Raw genomic sequence first — 19,023 nt, forward strand, 5'->3', positions numbered from 1 at the left:
TGCATCCTTTAGGTCAGCGGTCTATTCCCCAATAATGCATCCTTTAGGTCAGCGGTCTATTCCCCAATAATGCATCCTTTAGGTCAGCGGTCTATTCCCCAATAATGCATCCTTTAGGTCAGCGGTCTATTCCCCAATAATGCATCCTTTAGGTCAGCGGTCTATTCCCCAATAATTCATCCTTTAGGTCAGCGGTCTATTCCCCAATAATTCATCCTTTAGGTCAGCGGTCTATTCCCCAATAATTCATCCTTTAGGTCAGCGGTCTATTCCCCAATAATTCATCCTTTAGGTCAGCGGTCTATTCCCCAATAATGCATCCTTTAGGTCAGCGGTCTATTCCCCAATAATTCATCCTTTAGGTCAGCGGTCTATTCCCCAATAATTCATCCTTTAGGTCAGCGGTCTATTCCCCAATAATTCATCCTTTAGGTCAGCGGTCTATTCCCCAATAATTCATCCTTTAGGTCAGCGGTCTATTCCCCAATAATTCATCCTTTAGGTCAGCGGTCTATTCCCCAATAATTCATCCTTTAGGTCAGCGGTCTATTCCCCAATAATTCATCCTTTAGGTCAGCGGTCTATTCCCCAATAATTCATCCTTTAGGTCAGCGCTCTATTCCCCAATAATTCATCCTTTAGGTCAGCGGTCTATTCCCCAATAATTCATCCTTTAGGTCAGCGGTCTATTCCCCAATAATTCATCCTTTAGGTCAGCGGTCTATTCCCCAATAATTCATCCTTTAGGTCAGCGGTCTATTCCCCAATAATGCATCCTTTAGGTCAGCGGTCTATTCCCCAATAATTCATCCTTTAGGTCAGCGGTCTATTCCCCAATAATGCATCCTTTAGGTCAGCGGTCTATTCCCCAATAATGCATACTTTAGGTCAGCGGTCTATTCCCCAATAATGCATCCTTTAGGTCAGCGCTCTATTCCCCAATAATGCATCCTTTAGGTCAGCGCTCTATTCCCCAATAATTCATCCTTTAGGTCAGCGCTCTATTCCACAATAATGCATCCTTTAGGTCAGCGGTCTATTCCCCAATAATTCATCCTTTAGGTCAGCGCTCTATTCCCCAATAATGCATCCTTTAGGTCAGCGGTCTATTCCCCAATAATTCATCCTTTAGGTCAGCGGTCTATTCCCCAATAATGCATACTTTAGGTCAGCGGTCTATTCCCCAATAATGCATCCTTTAGGTCAGCGGTCTATTCCCCAATAATGCATCCTTTAGGTCAGCGGTCTATTCCCCAATAATGCATCCTTTAGGTCAGCGGTCTATTCCCCAATAATGCATCCTTTAGGTCAGCGGTCTATTCCCCAATAATGCATCCTTTAGGTCAGCGGTCTATTCCCCAATAATTCATCCTTTAGGTCAGCGCTCTATTCCCCAATAATGCATCCTTTAGGTCAGCGGTCTATTCCCCAATAATTCATCCTTTAGGTCAGCGGTCTATTCCCCAATAATTCATCCTTTAGGTCAGCGCTCTATTCCCCAATAATGCATCCTTTAGGTCAGCGGTCTATTCCCCAATAATGCATCCTTTAGGTCAGCGGTCTATTCCCCAATAATGCATCCTTTAGGTCAGCGGTCTATTCCCCAATAATTCATCCTTTAGGTCAGCGGTCTATTCCCCAATAATTCATCCTTTAGGTCAGCGGTCTATTCCCCAATAATTCATCCTTTAGGTCAGCGGTCTATTCCCCAATAATTCATCCTTTAGGTCAGCGCTCTATTCCCCAATAATGCATCCTTTAGGTCAGCGGTCTATTCCCCAATAATTCATCCTTTAGGTCAGCGGTCTATTCCCCAATAATTCATCCTTTAGGTCAGCGGTCTATTCCCCAATAATGCATCCTTTAGGTCAGCGGTCTATTCCCCAATAATGCATCCTTTAGGTCAGCGGTCTATTCCCCAATAATGCATCCTTTAGGTCAGCGGTCTATTCCCCAATAATGCATCCTTTAGGTCAGCGGTCTATTCCCCAATAATGCATCCTTTAGGTCAGCGGTCTATTCCCCAATAATGCATCCTTTAGGTCAGCGGTCTATTCCCCAATAATGCATCCTTTAGGTCAGCGGTCTATTCCCCAATAATTCATCCTTTAGGTCAGCGGTCTATTCCCCAATAATTCATCCTTTAGGTCAGCGGTCTATTCCCCAATAATTCATCCTTTAGGTCAGCGGTCTATTCCCCAATAATTCATCCTTTAGGTCAGCGGTCTATTCCCCAATAATTCATCCTTTAGGTCAGCGGTCTATTCCCCAATAATGCATCCTTTAGGTCAGCGGTCTATTCCCCAATAATGCATCCTTTAGGTCAGCGGTCTATTCCCCAATAATGCATCCTTTAGGTCAGCGGTCTATTCCCCAATAATGCATCCTTTAGGTCAGCGGTCTATTCCCCAATAATGCATCCTTTAGGTCAGCGGTCTATTCCCCAATAATTCATCCTTTAGGTCAGCGGTCTATTCCCCAATAATTCATCCTTTAGGTCAGCGGTCTATTCCCCAATAATTCATCCTTTAGGTCAGCGGTCTATTCCCCAATAATTCATCCTTTAGGTCAGCGGTCTATTCCCCAATAATTCATCCTTTAGGTCAGCGGTCTATTCCCCAATAATGCATCCTTTAGGTCAGCGGTCTATTCCCCAATAATTCATCCTTTAGGTCAGCGGTCTATTCCCCAATAATTCATCCTTTAGGTCAGCGGTCTATTCCCCAATAATTCATCCTTTAGGTCAGCGGTCTATTCCCCAATAATTCATCCTTTAGGTCAGCGGTCTATTCCCCAATAATTCATCCTTTAGGTCAGCGGTCTATTCCCCAATAATTCATCCTTTAGGTCAGCGGTCTATTCCCCAATAATTCATCCTTTAGGTCAGCGGTCTATTCCCCAATAATTCATCCTTTAGGTCAGCGCTCTATTCCCCAATAATTCATCCTTTAGGTCAGCGGTCTATTCCCCAATAATTCATCCTTTAGGTCAGCGGTCTATTCCCCAATAATTCATCCTTTAGGTCAGCGGTCTATTCCCCAATAATTCATCCTTTAGGTCAGCGGTCTATTCCCCAATAATGCATCCTTTAGGTCAGCGGTCTATTCCCCAATAATTCATCCTTTAGGTCAGCGGTCTATTCCCCAATAATGCATCCTTTAGGTCAGCGGTCTATTCCCCAATAATGCATACTTTAGGTCAGCGGTCTATTCCCCAATAATGCATCCTTTAGGTCAGCGCTCTATTCCCCAATAATGCATCCTTTAGGTCAGCGCTCTATTCCCCAATAATTCATCCTTTAGGTCAGCGCTCTATTCCACAATAATGCATCCTTTAGGTCAGCGGTCTATTCCCCAATAATTCATCCTTTAGGTCAGCGCTCTATTCCCCAATAATGCATCCTTTAGGTCAGCGGTCTATTCCCCAATAATTCATCCTTTAGGTCAGCGGTCTATTCCCCAATAATGCATACTTTAGGTCAGCGGTCTATTCCCCAATAATGCATCCTTTAGGTCAGCGGTCTATTCCCCAATAATGCATCCTTTAGGTCAGCGGTCTATTCCCCAATAATGCATCCTTTAGGTCAGCGGTCTATTCCCCAATAATGCATCCTTTAGGTCAGCGGTCTATTCCCCAATAATGCATCCTTTAGGTCAGCGGTCTATTCCCCAATAATTCATCCTTTAGGTCAGCGCTCTATTCCCCAATAATGCATCCTTTAGGTCAGCGGTCTATTCCCCAATAATTCATCCTTTAGGTCAGCGGTCTATTCCCCAATAATTCATCCTTTAGGTCAGCGCTCTATTCCCCAATAATGCATCCTTTAGGTCAGCGGTCTATTCCCCAATAATGCATCCTTTAGGTCAGCGGTCTATTCCCCAATAATGCATCCTTTAGGTCAGCGGTCTATTCCCCAATAATTCATCCTTTAGGTCAGCGGTCTATTCCCCAATAATTCATCCTTTAGGTCAGCGGTCTATTCCCCAATAATTCATCCTTTAGGTCAGCGGTCTATTCCCCAATAATTCATCCTTTAGGTCAGCGCTCTATTCCCCAATAATGCATCCTTTAGGTCAGCGGTCTATTCCCCAATAATTCATCCTTTAGGTCAGCGGTCTATTCCCCAATAATTCATCCTTTAGGTCAGCGGTCTATTCCCCAATAATGCATCCTTTAGGTCAGCGGTCTATTCCCCAATAATGCATCCTTTAGGTCAGCGGTCTATTCCCCAATAATGCATCCTTTAGGTCAGCGGTCTATTCCCCAATAATGCATCCTTTAGGTCAGCGGTCTATTCCCCAATAATGCATCCTTTAGGTCAGCGGTCTATTCCCCAATAATGCATCCTTTAGGTCAGCGGTCTATTCCCCAATAATGCATCCTTTAGGTCAGCGGTCTATTCCCCAATAATTCATCCTTTAGGTCAGCGGTCTATTCCCCAATAATTCATCCTTTAGGTCAGCGGTCTATTCCCCAATAATTCATCCTTTAGGTCAGCGGTCTATTCCCCAATAATTCATCCTTTAGGTCAGCGGTCTATTCCCCAATAATTCATCCTTTAGGTCAGCGGTCTATTCCCCAATAATTCATCCTTTAGGTCAGCGGTCTATTCCCCAATAATTCATCCTTTAGGTCAGCGGTCTATTCCCCAATAATTCATCCTTTAGGTCAGCGGTCTATTCCCCAATAATTCATCCTTTAGGTCAGCGGTCTATTCCCCAATAATTCATCCTTTAGGTCAGCGCTCTATTCCCCAATGATTCATCCTTTAGGTCAGCGGTCTATTCCCCAATAATTCATCCTTTAGGTCAGCGGTCTATTCCCCAATAATGCATCCTTTAGGTCAGCGGTCTATTCCCCAATAATTCATCCTTTAGGTCAGCGGTCTATTCCCCAATAATTCATCCTTTAGGTCAGCGGTCTATTCCCCAATAATTCATCCTTTAGGTCAGCGGTCTATTCCCCAATAATTCATCCTTTAGGTCAGCGGTCTATTCCCCAATAATTCATCCTTTAGGTCAGCGGTCTATTCCCCAATAATTCATCCTTTAGGTCAGCGGTCTATTCCCCAATAATTCATCCTTTAGGTCAGCGGTCTATTCCCCAATAATTCATCCTTTAGGTCAGCGGTCTATTCCCCAATAATTCATCCTTTAGGTCAGCGCTCTATTCCCCAATGATTCATCCTTTAGGTCAGCGGTCTATTCCCCAATAATTCATCCTTTAGGTCAGCGGTCTATTCCCCAATAATGCATCCTTTAGGTCAGCGGTCTATTCCCCAATAATTCATCCTTTAGGTCAGCGGTCTATTCCCCAATAATTCATCCTTTAGGTCAGCGGTCTATTCCCCAATAATTCATCCTTTAGGTCAGCGGTCTATTCCCCAATAATGCATCCTTTAGGTCAGCGGTCTATTCCCCAATAATTCATCCTTTAGGTCAGCGGTCTATTCCCCAATAATGCATCCTTTAGGTCAGCGGTCTATTCCCCAATAATTCATCCTTTAGGTCAGCGCTCTATTCCCCAATAATTCATCCTTTAGGTCAGCGGTCTATTCCCCAATAATTCATCCTTTAGGTCGTAATGAACAACACCAGCAGGATTTCAGCTGCTGGTGTTGTTCTGTTTATTAGTCTTATAGCAGGGGTGTCCAAAGTGCGGCCCGCAGGTCATTTACGGCCCGCAGGTCATTTTTCACCGGCCCCACGGCACATTCTAAAAATATGATAAAAAAATTTTTTTTAAATGTTGCATATTTTTTGGTTGCCATTTAAAAAACAAAGTTTTTTAAAGAAGGGCCTAAAACGAACAAACAAAAACATAAACAACAATAAAACTTATAATTAACGGATAGATCTGAAGTTGATCTTGAGACTATTGTGGTAAAAGTTTAAAAAAATGTTGGATTTATTTTTTTAAACTTTACTGAGCAGGACTCTTTTGGATCCCCAATAATTTTAGTGTCATTGATCAAAAAATAGTGAATTAAAATCAATGTTGTTATGAGTTATTTACCTTTTTAAGACTCCAATTATTATATAATCTCAAATATTCCACTTTAAATTTTTATTGGGGGAAAATATTGCATATTTTGTGTTTTTTTCCAAAAAAAAACACGGTTTTCCTTGACAAAAATGGCATACAACTTAAATCTTTAAAGCGTTATATTGACAGATAGACCTAATGTTGATCTAGAGATTTAAACCTTGAATAATAATAATAATAATAATACTAAATAATGACACATTTGTAATATTGTTTTTGACCAATACCTTTTGGAGTCCCCGGGATCAAACCTGAGTGGAGGCCTAAATGTATCTTTTTTTTACATATATTGTATTGGTTTTTAAAATAAAAAATATCAAAATGGCCCCCGCTTGCTTTGATTTGTCAGCGTGCGGCCCCTTAGTGGAAAAAGTTTGGACACCCCTGCCTTATAGTATGTCGTCTCCGAACACAGCCAGCATGTCCTCACACACTTTTTTATAAATGTCACCGTTCCTGTGCTTTCTTCCATGTATACGCGCCATCATGGTAAGTTGTAAGTGCTAAGGCAGACCGTAGTCTCCTCGTCACACCAGCAATGCTGACTTTTGCTCGCCATGCTGTTTGTTTGTATCTCTCCCTCTTCCTCTTCCTCTTCCTCGTTCTCATGTCTCCCCCGCCCCGCTTTTGAAGTGTCACTCGACGTAACGCCGTAAACGTGATGACGTGCCGTCCGACGTCAGAGTAAATAGGTGTCGGGTGTGTACGTGCGTGATTAAACGCTTGTGTGCAGGCGTACCCCAGCAGTCCAAAAGGGTTCATCCGCACATAGGTTGGTTTCACGCGTTTACATGTGCGGTGCTAGCCTATTTCCCGAGGGAAAACTGAACTGCAGGGAACCAAAAGCGTTTGGAAATGTGCATGGAACCAGGCTCATCCCCCAGCTGGAGGGTCAGCACCTAAATGATAACATGGAGATCTCTGACCTCTGGCGCCTGGTCGTCCACGGGGATGATGGTGATGTTGAAATGCAGGCCGGAGACGGTGCCGCCATGATGGTCACTGACAGAGAAGGTGAACTGGACGAACAGAGACTGTGGACCGATGTCCTCCACTGGCGGCATGAACGCTACCTTCATGTGGTCCACTGCATGCTGGGATGGCAAAGAGGACAGTTGACGTCTACATGCATCTTCAGGGAATCAAACGATGAACTCATTGCTCTAAACCTGTGTGAATGACATCAATACTGGCGCCGTAGGGTCGCGCCTCATCGGGGTGCCGCTGTCCGTGTAAAAGAGGCGCCCGGCGTCCATCAAACTGGAAATGGATAACAGATTAGCGCTATGTTAGTAACATGAATCAGAGTTAGCGGCATCGGTGACATCAGCAGGCGTTACCCAGGATGCAGCGGGCTGAAGCAGGGCCGAGTGATGACGTAAGTCAGGTCCGTGTCGGGGTGTTCTGTGTGGCTGAAGTGCAGGTGGGACCGCGTGATGTAAACCACCTCCGTCTCTTTCACCGTCAGTCGACGGCTGCTTCCCCAAACCTCCACGGGCAACTGGTCCTCCACAGGGAAAACACTCACAACCGTCGTCTGGGAACGAGCAGAACGGTGAGCAAAGCATGCTGGGAGGGAGGAAGCGAGCGGCCCGCTGGCAGTGGTCGGACTCACGTAGGCGTGCGAGAGGTTTGGTGGCTCCTGGATGTCTGACAGTATGAAATCGAAGGAGTCTTCAAAGTGTTCTTCTCCTGAGTGCTGGTAGTAGATCTGACCCAGGAGCACATTTCGCTGAAGGAATCCCTCCACAGGAAGTCCTGTAAGGACAAATCACCATTAGCCTGTTTTCTGTCTTTCTATGCCAGGAATATTCCACTCAATTGTTTTGGGGGCCACATTTGCAGAAAGCTAAGGACCGGGTGGCCAGATGTCCCCCTTCCCTTTTAGGCTTATTTGGGGGCCACATTTGCAGAAAGCTAAGGACCGGGTGGCCAGACGTCCCCCTTCCCTTTTAGGCTTATTTGGGGGCCACATTTGCAGAAAGCTAAGGACCGGGTGGCCAGATGTCCCCCTTCCCTTTTTAGGCTTATTTGGGGGCCACATTTGCAGAAAGCTAAGGACCGGGTGGCCAGACGTCCCCCTTCCCTTTTAGGCTTATTTGGGGGCCACATTTGCAGAAAGCTAAGGACCGGGTGGCCAGACGTCCCCCTTCCCTTTTAGGCTTATTTGGGGGCCACATTTGCAGAAAGCTAAGGACCGGGTGGCCAGACGTCCCCCTTCCCTTTTAGGCTTATTTGGGGGCCACATTTGCAGAAAGCTAAGGACCGGGTGGCCAGACGTCCCCCTTCCCTTTTAGGCTTATTTGGGGGCCACATTTGCAGAAAGCTAAGGACCGGGTGGCCAGACGTCCCCCTTCCCTTTTAGGCTTATTTGGGGGCCACATTTGCAGAAAGCTAAGGACCGGGTGGCCAGACGTCCCCCTTCCCTTTTAGGCTTATTTGGGGGCCACATTTGCAGAAAGCTAAGGACCGGGTGGCCAGACGTCCCCCTTCCCTTTTAGGCTTATTTGGGGGCCACATTTGCAGAAAGCTAAGGACCGGGTGGCCAGACGTCCCCCTTCCCTTTTAGGCTTATTTTGTATTTTTGCTCTATTCTTTCATCAGCTACAGGAGCGTCTTGCTGTTTTTAAGGACCTTTGCAGGAAAGCTAGTCAAAGATCATCTCTATGACAGCAGTTTTTAAGAGTATGAAAAAGAGAGGACCTAAAACCACTAACTAAAGAAATTGAACAAACGACTGCTGGTGAAGTAAACAAACTACAGCAACACCTGAGTTACATAAATCACATTACGAATAAAAGGAGGACTTAAAGAGGTGCCTTGAGGAACTCCTCAGTTGTAAACCCCGTGTTTTGTTTGCTAGCAAGATTGAAATGTCTGCCAATGTCTCTGCAGCGGTCTAAGTTCCTGTAGCACTTTAGTGGTTTCAGGAATTTGCTGCAAAAATGTTTGTCCCACAAGTTTTGAACTGAAATGGAGTATGGTATGGTGGTATGGTGTCATTCCTGGGCCCCCAATTGAATGGCACTGCCCTATGCCGCCAACAGGCCCCGCCCCCTCACCTGGCCCCTGAGGGGAGGTCTTTCTGACCAGCTGCCCCGCCCGAGGAGGGGCGGTTATCTGGTAGAGGATGTAGTCATCACTGGAGTCCAGGTCCGAGGCCAACAGTGTGGTCTCCTGCAGCCGCACAGCGCCACCTTCCTGGACCTCCAAGGCCACGTTGTTGACCAGGAAGGGTGGCGAGTCATCTTTGGGGAGTATGTTGATGGGGAACTTGTGGCGGATGCTGTGGCGTCCGTCGCTGATGCGAAACACGATGTGGTCACGGGTGGTGTCACTGTCCGAGTGGTGGTAGACCACCACGCCCTCCCTCAGGTCCTGCACTCGGAACATGAAAGCCTTCCCACCTGCAGACAAAAAGATGCGTCTATCAAAAATGAGCGCCTTGTTTCCTCTGGATGGAGCGTCTTTCTTCTTTGCGCTGCTTCGCACATGAACTTAACTAAGTATTGAATTGAATTGAAAGCTTTATTTCCAACAACTCCTGAAAGGTTTGTTTACCGTTGTGATGTCATCATCATGAGACGCTTTTTAGCTAAATGAATTGTGCTGTTATGATATTTGTCTTACGGGACCAGATGAATAGCGTCATTGTTTTCATGCAGTTGGAATAAGAAGTAAGTCGGCTGGCTGGCTGGCTGGCCTTCCTTGCAACATGCTAACGCTAACAGTCACATGACCATGTGTTGTTGTGGCGTCTGCTTTTCGCACTTTGATTCAATTAGCGACTGCGACACGTGCGCTATCGCTGCCTGGAAGTAACACGCTTCTCTTGGCGCCTGAAGGCCCGCGCTGCTGTCAACACCAAAACATGGCGTCCGTCCCGGTGGCCGCCCGCGTGCCAGGAAGGGGAGTTGAGTCTTCCTGTGTGCGTGCGCATGCCAGGGAGACAGAAGGCCAAGGTCACGTGACAGCTTGAGAGACGAGCAGTCGCCAGCCCCAAACTCATTAGCGACGGTCCAAGTGACGGAGAGACGTTGATAATTGGGCCCAAAGGTGGCGTTGGGCACCCGGCCCATGGAGGACCGTGGGGGATGGGAGGGGCGACAGGCACACATCCATTTGGCTGAAGGCGTTGGACGAGTCCCCGCGCTGCGCCGTCCTCGTCCTCGCCCCCACAGTTGCTGCACAGGGGTCAGCCGTACCCTCAACAACCCCTCTGGGATGCGGCGGTCCTCACAGGCAGGATGAACAGGAAGACAAAAGTTGGAATCAAAGTTTTTTGTTGACCTTTCAGAATAATAGCACATGTCAACATGGAGACTCATGCGGCGTCCAATAGAAGCATTTCAACTCCAGACCCTTCTCCCTTTGCACATGGCTGTAGGTCCCTCTAAAGGTCCCTCTATAGGTCCCTCTGTAGGTCCCTCTATAGGTCCCTCTGTAGGTCCCTCTGTAGGTCCCTCTATAGGTCCCTCTATAGGTCCCTCTATAGGTCCCTCTGTAGGTCCCTCTATAGGTCCCTCTGTAGGTCCCTCTAAAGGTCCCTCTATAGGTCCCTCTGTAGGTCCCTCTATAGGTCCCTCTGTAGGTCCCTCTGTAGGTCCCTCTATAGGTCCCTCTGTAGGTCCCTCTATAGGTCCCTCTGTAGGTCCCTCTAAAGGTCCCTCTATAGGTCCCTCTGTAGGTCCCTCTATAGGTCCCTCTGTAGGTCCCTCTGTAGGTCCCTCTGTAGGTCCCTCTATAGGTCCCTCTATAGGTCCCTCTGTAGGTCCCTCTGTAGGTCCCTCTATAGGTCCCTATGTAGGTCCCTCTATAGGTCCCTCTATAAGTCCCTCTGTAGGTCCCTCTGTAGGTCCCTCTGTAGGTCCCTCTGTAGGTCCCTCTATAGGTCCCTCTATAAGTCCCTCTGTAGGTCCCTCTGTAGGTCCCTCTGTAGGTCCCTCTATAAGTCCCTCTGTAGGTCCCTCTGTAGGTCCCTCTATAGGTCCCTCTATAGGTCCCTCTGTAGGTCCCTCTATAGGTCCCTCTATAGGTCCCTGCCTCCTGGCCGCCTCCAGGACACGTCTACACAAACAAGTTGAGCTCATCTAAATAAAATCTTCTGACCTCTCACGCTGAGACGTCCATGAAGAGGTCCGTCCACGGCCACCAGGAAGACCGCATGGATGTTGTCGTTGTCCACGATCTGCAGCTGCTCCCACGTGATTGGTCGGGCCTGACCCTCCAGTAGGTCAAGACCTGAGCGGCCACAGGCAGCATCACCACCAATAATCCTACTTCTTTTGTTCTGTGTTGATGTCTGCACATACGGTATGCACATACCCGTGTTCCACGACACTCGGGGTGCGTTTGTCTCCGCCACCCTGATGGAGACGTGGACCACGATGGCTGGGCTGCATGCGTAGTAACCATCCAAGGCCCGGAACTCCACCTGAAACAGGACACAGGTGAGACACGTTTAAATGTATTGTAAAACATGTGCACAGGAGAGCGTAATCTAGTTATCAGGTCTGTGTTCATGTGGATGCAGAATGTACCAATACTAGGTGGATGATAGAATGTACCAATACTAGGTGGATGATAGAATGTACCAATACTAGGTGGATGCAGAATGTACCAATACTAGGTGGATGATAGAATGTACCAATACTAGGTGGATGATAGAATGTACCAATACTAGGTGGATGCAGAATGTACCAATACTAGGTGGATGATAGAATGTACCAATACTAGGTGGATGATAAAATGTACCAATACTAGGTGGATGATAGAATGTACCAATACTAGGTGGATGATAAAATGTACCAATACTAGGTGGATGATAGAATGTACCAATACTAGGTGGATGATAGAATGTACCAACTAGGTGGATGATAGAATGTACCAATACTAGGTGGATGCAGAATGTACCAATACTAGGTGGATGATAGAATGTACCAATACTAGTTGGATGCAGAATGTACCAATACTAGGTGGATGATAGAATGTACCAATACTAGGTGGATGCAGAATGTACCAATACTAGGTGGATGATAGAATGTACCAATACTAGGTGGATGATAGAATGTACCAATACTAGGTGGATGATAAAATGTACCAATACTAGGTGGATGATAGAATGTACCAATACTAGGTGGATGATAGAATGTACCAATACTAGGTGGATGATAGAATGTACCGATACTAGGTGGATGCAGAATGTACCAATACTAGGTGGATGCAGAATGTACCAATACTAGGTGGATGATAGAATGTACCAATACTAGGTGGATGCAGAATGTACCAATACTAGGTGGATGATAGAATGTACCAATACTAGGTGGATGATAAAATGTACCAATACTAGGTGGATGCAGAATGTACCAATACTAGGTGGATGATAGAATGTACCAATACTAGGTGGATGATAGAATGTACCAATACTAGGTGGATGATAAAATGTACCAATACTAGGTGGATGATAGAATGTACCAATACTAGGTGGATGATAGAATGTACCAATACTAGGTGGATGATAGAATGTACCAATACTAGGTGGATGATAGAATGTACCAATACTAGGTGGATGATAGAATGTACCAATACTAGGTGGATGCAGAATGTACCAATACTAGGTGGATGATAGAATGTACCAATACTAGGTGGATGATAAAATGTACCAATACTAGGTGGATGATAGAATGTACCAATACTAGGTGGATGATAGAATGTACCAATACTAGGTGGATGATAGAATGTACCAATACTAGGTGGATGATAAAATGTACCAATACTAGGTGGATGATAGAATGTACCAATACTAGGTGGATGATGGAATGTACCAATACTAGGTGGATGATAGAATGTACCAATATTAGGTGGATGATAGAATGTACCAATACTAGGTGGATGATAGAATGTACCAAGACTAGGTGGATGATAGAATGTACCAATACTAGGTGGATGATACAAGGTACCAATACTAGTTGGATGCAGAATGTACCAATACTAGGTGGATGATAGAATGTACCAATACTAGGTGGATGATAGAATGTACCAATACTAGGTGGATGATAGAATGTACCAATACTAGGTGGATGATAGAATGTACCAATACTAGGTGGATGATGGAATGTACCAATACTAGGTGGATGATAGAATGTACCAATACTAGGTGGATGATAGAATGTACCAATACTAGGTGGATGCAGAATGTACCAATACTAGGTGGATGATAGAATGTACCAATACTAGGTGGATGATAGAATGTACCAATACTAGGTGGATGATAAAATGTACCAATACTAGGTGGATGCAGAATGTACCAATATTAGGTGGATGATAGAATGTACCAATACTAGGTGGATGATACAATGTACCAATACTAGGTGGATGATAAAATGTACCAATACTAGGTGGATGATAGAATGTACCAATACTAGGTGGATGATAGAATGTACCAATACTAGGTGGATGATAGAATGTACCAATACTAGGTGGATGATAAAATGTACCAATACTAGGTGGATGATAGAATGTACCAATACTAGGTGGATGATGGAATGTACCAATACTAGGTGGATGATAGAATGTACCAATATTAGGTGGATGATAGAATGTACCAATACTAGGTGGATGATAGAATGTACCAAGACTAGGTGGATGATAGAATGTACCAATACTAGGTGGATGATAGAAGGTACCAATACTAGTTGGATGCAGAATGTACCAATACTAGGTGGATGATAGAATGTACCAATACTAGGTGGATGATAGAATGTACCAATACTAGGTGGATGATAGAATGTACCAATACTAGGTGGATGATAGAATGTACCAATACTAGGTGGATGATGGAATGTACCAATACTAGGTGGATGATAGAATGTACCAATACTAGGTGGATGATAGAATGTACCAATACTAGGTGGATGCAGAATGTACCAATACTAGGTGGATGATAGAATGTACCAATACTAGGTGGATGATAGAATGTACCAATACTAGGTGGATGATAAAATGTACCAATACTAGGTGGATGCAGAATGTACCAATACTAGGTGGATGATAGAATGTACCAATACTAGGTGGATGATACAATGTACCAATACTAGGTGGATGATAAAATGTACCAATACTAGGTGGATGATAGAATGTACCAATACTAGGTGGATGATAGAATGTACCAATACTAGGTGGATGATAGAATGTACCAATACTAGGTGGATGATAAAATGTACCAATACTAGGTGGATGATAGAATGTACCAATACTAGGTGGATGATGGAATGTACCAATACTAGGTGGATGATAGAATGTACCAATATTAGGTGGATGATAGAATGTACCAATACTAGGTGGATGATAGAATGTACCAAGACTAGGTGGATGATAGAATGTACCAATACTAGGTGGATGATAGAAGGTACCAATACTAGTTGGATGCAGAATGTACCAATACTAGGTGGATGATAGAATGTACCAATACTAGGTGGATGATAGAATGTACCAATACTAGGTGGATGATAGAATGTACCAATACTAGGTGGATGATAGAATGTACCAATACTAGGTGGATGATGGAATGTACCAATACTAGGTGGATGATAGAATGTACCAATACTAGGTGGATGATAGAATGTACCAATACTAGGTGGATGCAGAATGTACCAATACTAGGTGGATGATAGAATGTACCAATACTAGGTGGATGATAGAATGTACCAATACTAGGTGGATGATAAAATGTACCAATACTAGGTGGATGCAGAATGTACCAATACTAGGTGGATGATAGAATGTACCAATACTAGGTGGATGATACAATGTACCAATACTAGGTGGATGATAAAATGTACCAATACTAGGTGGATGATAGAATGTACCAATACTAGGTGGATGATAGAATGTACCAATACTAGGTGGATGATAGAATGTACCAATACTAGGTGGATGATAAAATGTACCAATACTAGGTGGATGATAGAATGTACCAATACTAGGTGGATGATGGAATGTACCAATACTAGGTGGATGATAGAATGTACCAATATTAGGTGGATGATAGAATGTACCAATACTAGGTGGATGATAGAATGTACCAAGACTAGGTGGATGATAGAATGTACCAATACTAGGTGGATGATAGAAGGTACCAATACTAGGTGGATGATAGAATGTACCAATACTAGGTGGATGATAGAATGTACCAATACTAGGTGGATGATAGAATGTACCAATACTAGGTGGATGATAGAATGTACCAATACTAGGTGGATGATAGAATGTACCAATATTAGGTGGATGATAGAATGTACCAATACTAGGTGGATGATAGAATGTACCAATACTAGGTGGATGATAGAATGTACCAAGACTAGGTGGATGATAGAATGTACCAATACTAGGTGGATGATAGAATGTACCAATACTAGGTGGATGATAAAATGTACCAATACTAGGTGGATGATAGAATGTACCAATACTAGGTGGATGATACAATGTACCAATACTAGGTGGATGATAGAATGTACCAATACTAGGTGGATGATAGAATGTACCAATACTAGGTGGATGATAGAAGGTACCAATACTAGTTGGATGCAGAATGTACCAATACTAGGTGGATGATAGAATGTACCAATACTAGGTGGATGATAGAATGTACCAATACTAGGTGGATGATAGAATGTACCAATACTAGGTGGATGATAGAATGTACCAATACTAGGTGGATGATAGAAGGTACCAATACTAGTTGGATGCAGAATGTACCAATACTAGGTGGATGATAGAATGTACCAATACTAGGTGGATGATAGAATGTACCAATACTAGGTGGATGATAGAATGTACCAATACTAGGTGGATGATAGAATGTACCAATACTAGGTGGATGATAGAATGTACCAATATTAGGTGGATGATAGAATGTACCAATACTAGGTGGATGATAGAATGTACCAATACTAGGTGGATGATAGAATGTACCAATACTAGGTGGATGATGGAATGTACCAATACTAGGTGGATGATAGAATGTACCAATACTAGGTGGATGATAGAATGTACCAATACTAGGTGGATGCAGAATGTACCAATACTAGGTGGATGATAGAATGTACCAATACTAGGTGGATGCAGAAGGTACCAATACTAGTTGGATGCAGAATGTACCAATACTAGGTGGATGATAGAATGTACCAATACTAGGTGGATGCAGAAGGTACCAATACTAGTTGGATGCAGAATGTACCAATACTAGGTGGATGATAGAATGTACCAATACTAGGTGGATGATAGAATGTACCAATACTAGGTGGATGATAGAATGTACCAATACTAGGTGGATGATAGAATGTACCAATACTAGGTGGATATATAATGCAGATAGAATCAGGATTTATCAGGCCTGAACTTGTTCTGCAGCCATCTTTATTTTGCATGTTTGTGCAAACTGCCACAATTAGGCACCAATGGCTGTGAGAAAGGAGAGAATATTTTGTCTTTGTGCGTGTCAACATCTTTGGACTAATGCAGGGCTGTCGAAGTCATTTTAGACGGGGGGCCACACGGACACAATAATGATCTATTAAGTCAAAGCCATTTTAGACGGGGGGCCACACGGACACAATAATGATCTATTAAGTCAAAGTCATTTTAGACGGGGGGCCACACGGACACAATAATGATCTATTAAGTCAAAGTCATTTTAGACGGGGGGCCACACGGACACAATAATGATCTATTAAGTCAAAGTCATTTTAGACGGGGGGCCACACGGAGACAATAATGATCTATTAAGTCAAAGCCATTTTAGACGGGGGGCCACACGGACACAAAAATGATCTATTAAGTCAAAGCCATTTTAGACGGGGGGCCACACGGACACAATAATGATCTATTAAGTCAAAGCCATTTTAGACGGGGGGCCACACGGACACAATAATGATCTATTAAGTCAAAGCCATTTTAGACGGGGGGCCACACGGACACAGTAATGATCTATTAAGTCAAAGCCATTTTAGACGGGGGGCCACACGGACACAATAATGATCTATTAAGTCAAAGTCATTTTAGACGGGGGGCCACACGGACACAATAATGATCTATTAAGTCAAAGCCATTTTAGACGGGTGGCCACACGGACACAATAATGATCTATTAAGTCAAAGCCATTTTAGACGGGGGGCCACACGGAGACAATAATGATCTATTAAGTCAAAGTCATTTTAGACGGGGGGCCACACCGAGACAATAATTAACTATTAAGTCAAAGTCATTTTAGACGGGGGGCCACACGGACACAATAATGATCTATTAAGTCAAAGTCATTTTAGACGGGGGGCCACACGGACACAGTAATGATCTATTAAGTCAAAGTCATTTTAGACGGGGGGCCACACGGACACAATAATGATCTATTAAGTCAAAGCCATTTTAGACGGGGGGCCACACGGACACAATAATGATCTATTAAGTCAAAGCCATTTTAGACGGGGGCCACACGGACACAATAATGATCTATTAAGTCAAAGCCATTTTAGACGGGGGGCCACACGGAGACAATAATGATCTATTAAGTCAAAGCCATTTTAGACGGGGGGCCACACGGACACAATAATGATCTATTAAGTCAAAGCCATTTTAGACGGGGGGCCACACGGACACAATAATGATCTATTAAGTCAAAGCCATTTTAGACGGGGGGCCACACGGACACAATAATGATCTATTAAGTCAAAGTCATTTTAGACGGGGGGCCACACGGACACAATAATGATCTATTAAGTCAAAGTCATTTTAGACGGGGGGCCACACGGACACAATAATGATCTATTAAGTCAAAGTCATTTTAGACGGGGGGCCACACGGAGACAATAATGATCTATTAAGTCAAAGCCATTTTAGACGGGGGGCCACACGGACACAAAAATGATCTATTAAGTCAAAGCCATTTTAGACGGGGGGCCACACGGACACAATAATGATCTATTAAGTCAAAGCCATTTTAGACGGGGGGCCACACGGACACAATAATGATCTATTAAGTCAAAGCCATTTTAGACGGGGGGCCACACGGACACAGTAATGATCTATTAAGTCAAAGCCATTTTAGACGGGGGGCCACACGGACACAATAATGATCTATTAAGTCAAAGTCATTTTAGACGGGGGGCCACACGGACACAATAATGATCTATTAAGTCAAAGCCATTTTAGACGGGTGGCCACACGGACACAATAATGATCTATTAAGTCAAAGCCATTTTAGACGGGGGGCCACACGGAGACAATAATGATCTATTAAGTCAAAGTCATTTTAGACGGGGGGCCACACCGAGACAATAATTAACTATTAAGTCAAAGTCATTTTAGACGGGGGGCCACACGGACACAATAATGATCTATTAAGTCAAAGTCATTTTAGACGGGGGGCCACACGGACACAGTAATGATCTATTAAGTCAAAGTCATTTTAGACGGGGGGCCACACGGACACAATAATGATCTATTAAGTCAAAGCCATTTTAGACGGGGGGCCACACGGACACAATAATGATCTATTAAGTCAAAGCCATTTTAGACGGGGGCCACACGGACACAATAATGATCTATTAAGTCAAAGCCATTTTAGACGGGGGGCCACACGGAGACAATAATGATCTATTAAGTCAAAGCCATTTTAGACGGGGGGCCACACGGACACAATAATGATCTATTAAGTCAAAGCCATTTTAGACGGGGGGCCACACGGACACAATAATGATCTATTAAGTCAAAGCCATTTTAGACGGGGGGCCACACGGACACAATAATGATCTATTAAGTCAAAGTCATTTTAGACGGGGGGCCACACGGACACAATAATGATCTATTAAGTCAAAGTCATTTTAGACGGGGGGCCACACGGACACAATAATGATCTATTAAGTCAAAGTCATTTTAGACGGGGGGCCACACGGAGACAATAATGATCTATTAAGTCAAAGCCAT

The 19,023-nt window shown here is 44.1% G+C and overlaps 1 protein-coding gene across 1 annotated transcript in view; it reads right to left on the reverse strand.

Moving 5' to 3' along the window:
- Positions 1 to 19,023, reverse strand: part of LOC133644089 (FRAS1-related extracellular matrix protein 1-like) — a 63,280-nt gene that overhangs the window by 14,269 nt on the left and 29,988 nt on the right. Inside the window, 7 exon segments of the mRNA XM_062038412.1 lie at positions 6,972 to 7,139; positions 7,215 to 7,305; positions 7,386 to 7,582; positions 7,661 to 7,803; positions 9,108 to 9,452; positions 11,155 to 11,286; positions 11,371 to 11,479. Coding sequence (XP_061894396.1) covers positions 6,972 to 7,139; positions 7,215 to 7,305; positions 7,386 to 7,582; positions 7,661 to 7,803; positions 9,108 to 9,452; positions 11,155 to 11,286; positions 11,371 to 11,479 — 1,185 coding nt within the window.

This window comes from Entelurus aequoreus, linkage group LG27 (assembly GCF_033978785.1).
Source record: "Entelurus aequoreus isolate RoL-2023_Sb linkage group LG27, RoL_Eaeq_v1.1, whole genome shotgun sequence".
NCBI classification, from domain to species: Eukaryota; Metazoa; Chordata; class Actinopteri; order Syngnathiformes; family Syngnathidae; genus Entelurus; species Entelurus aequoreus.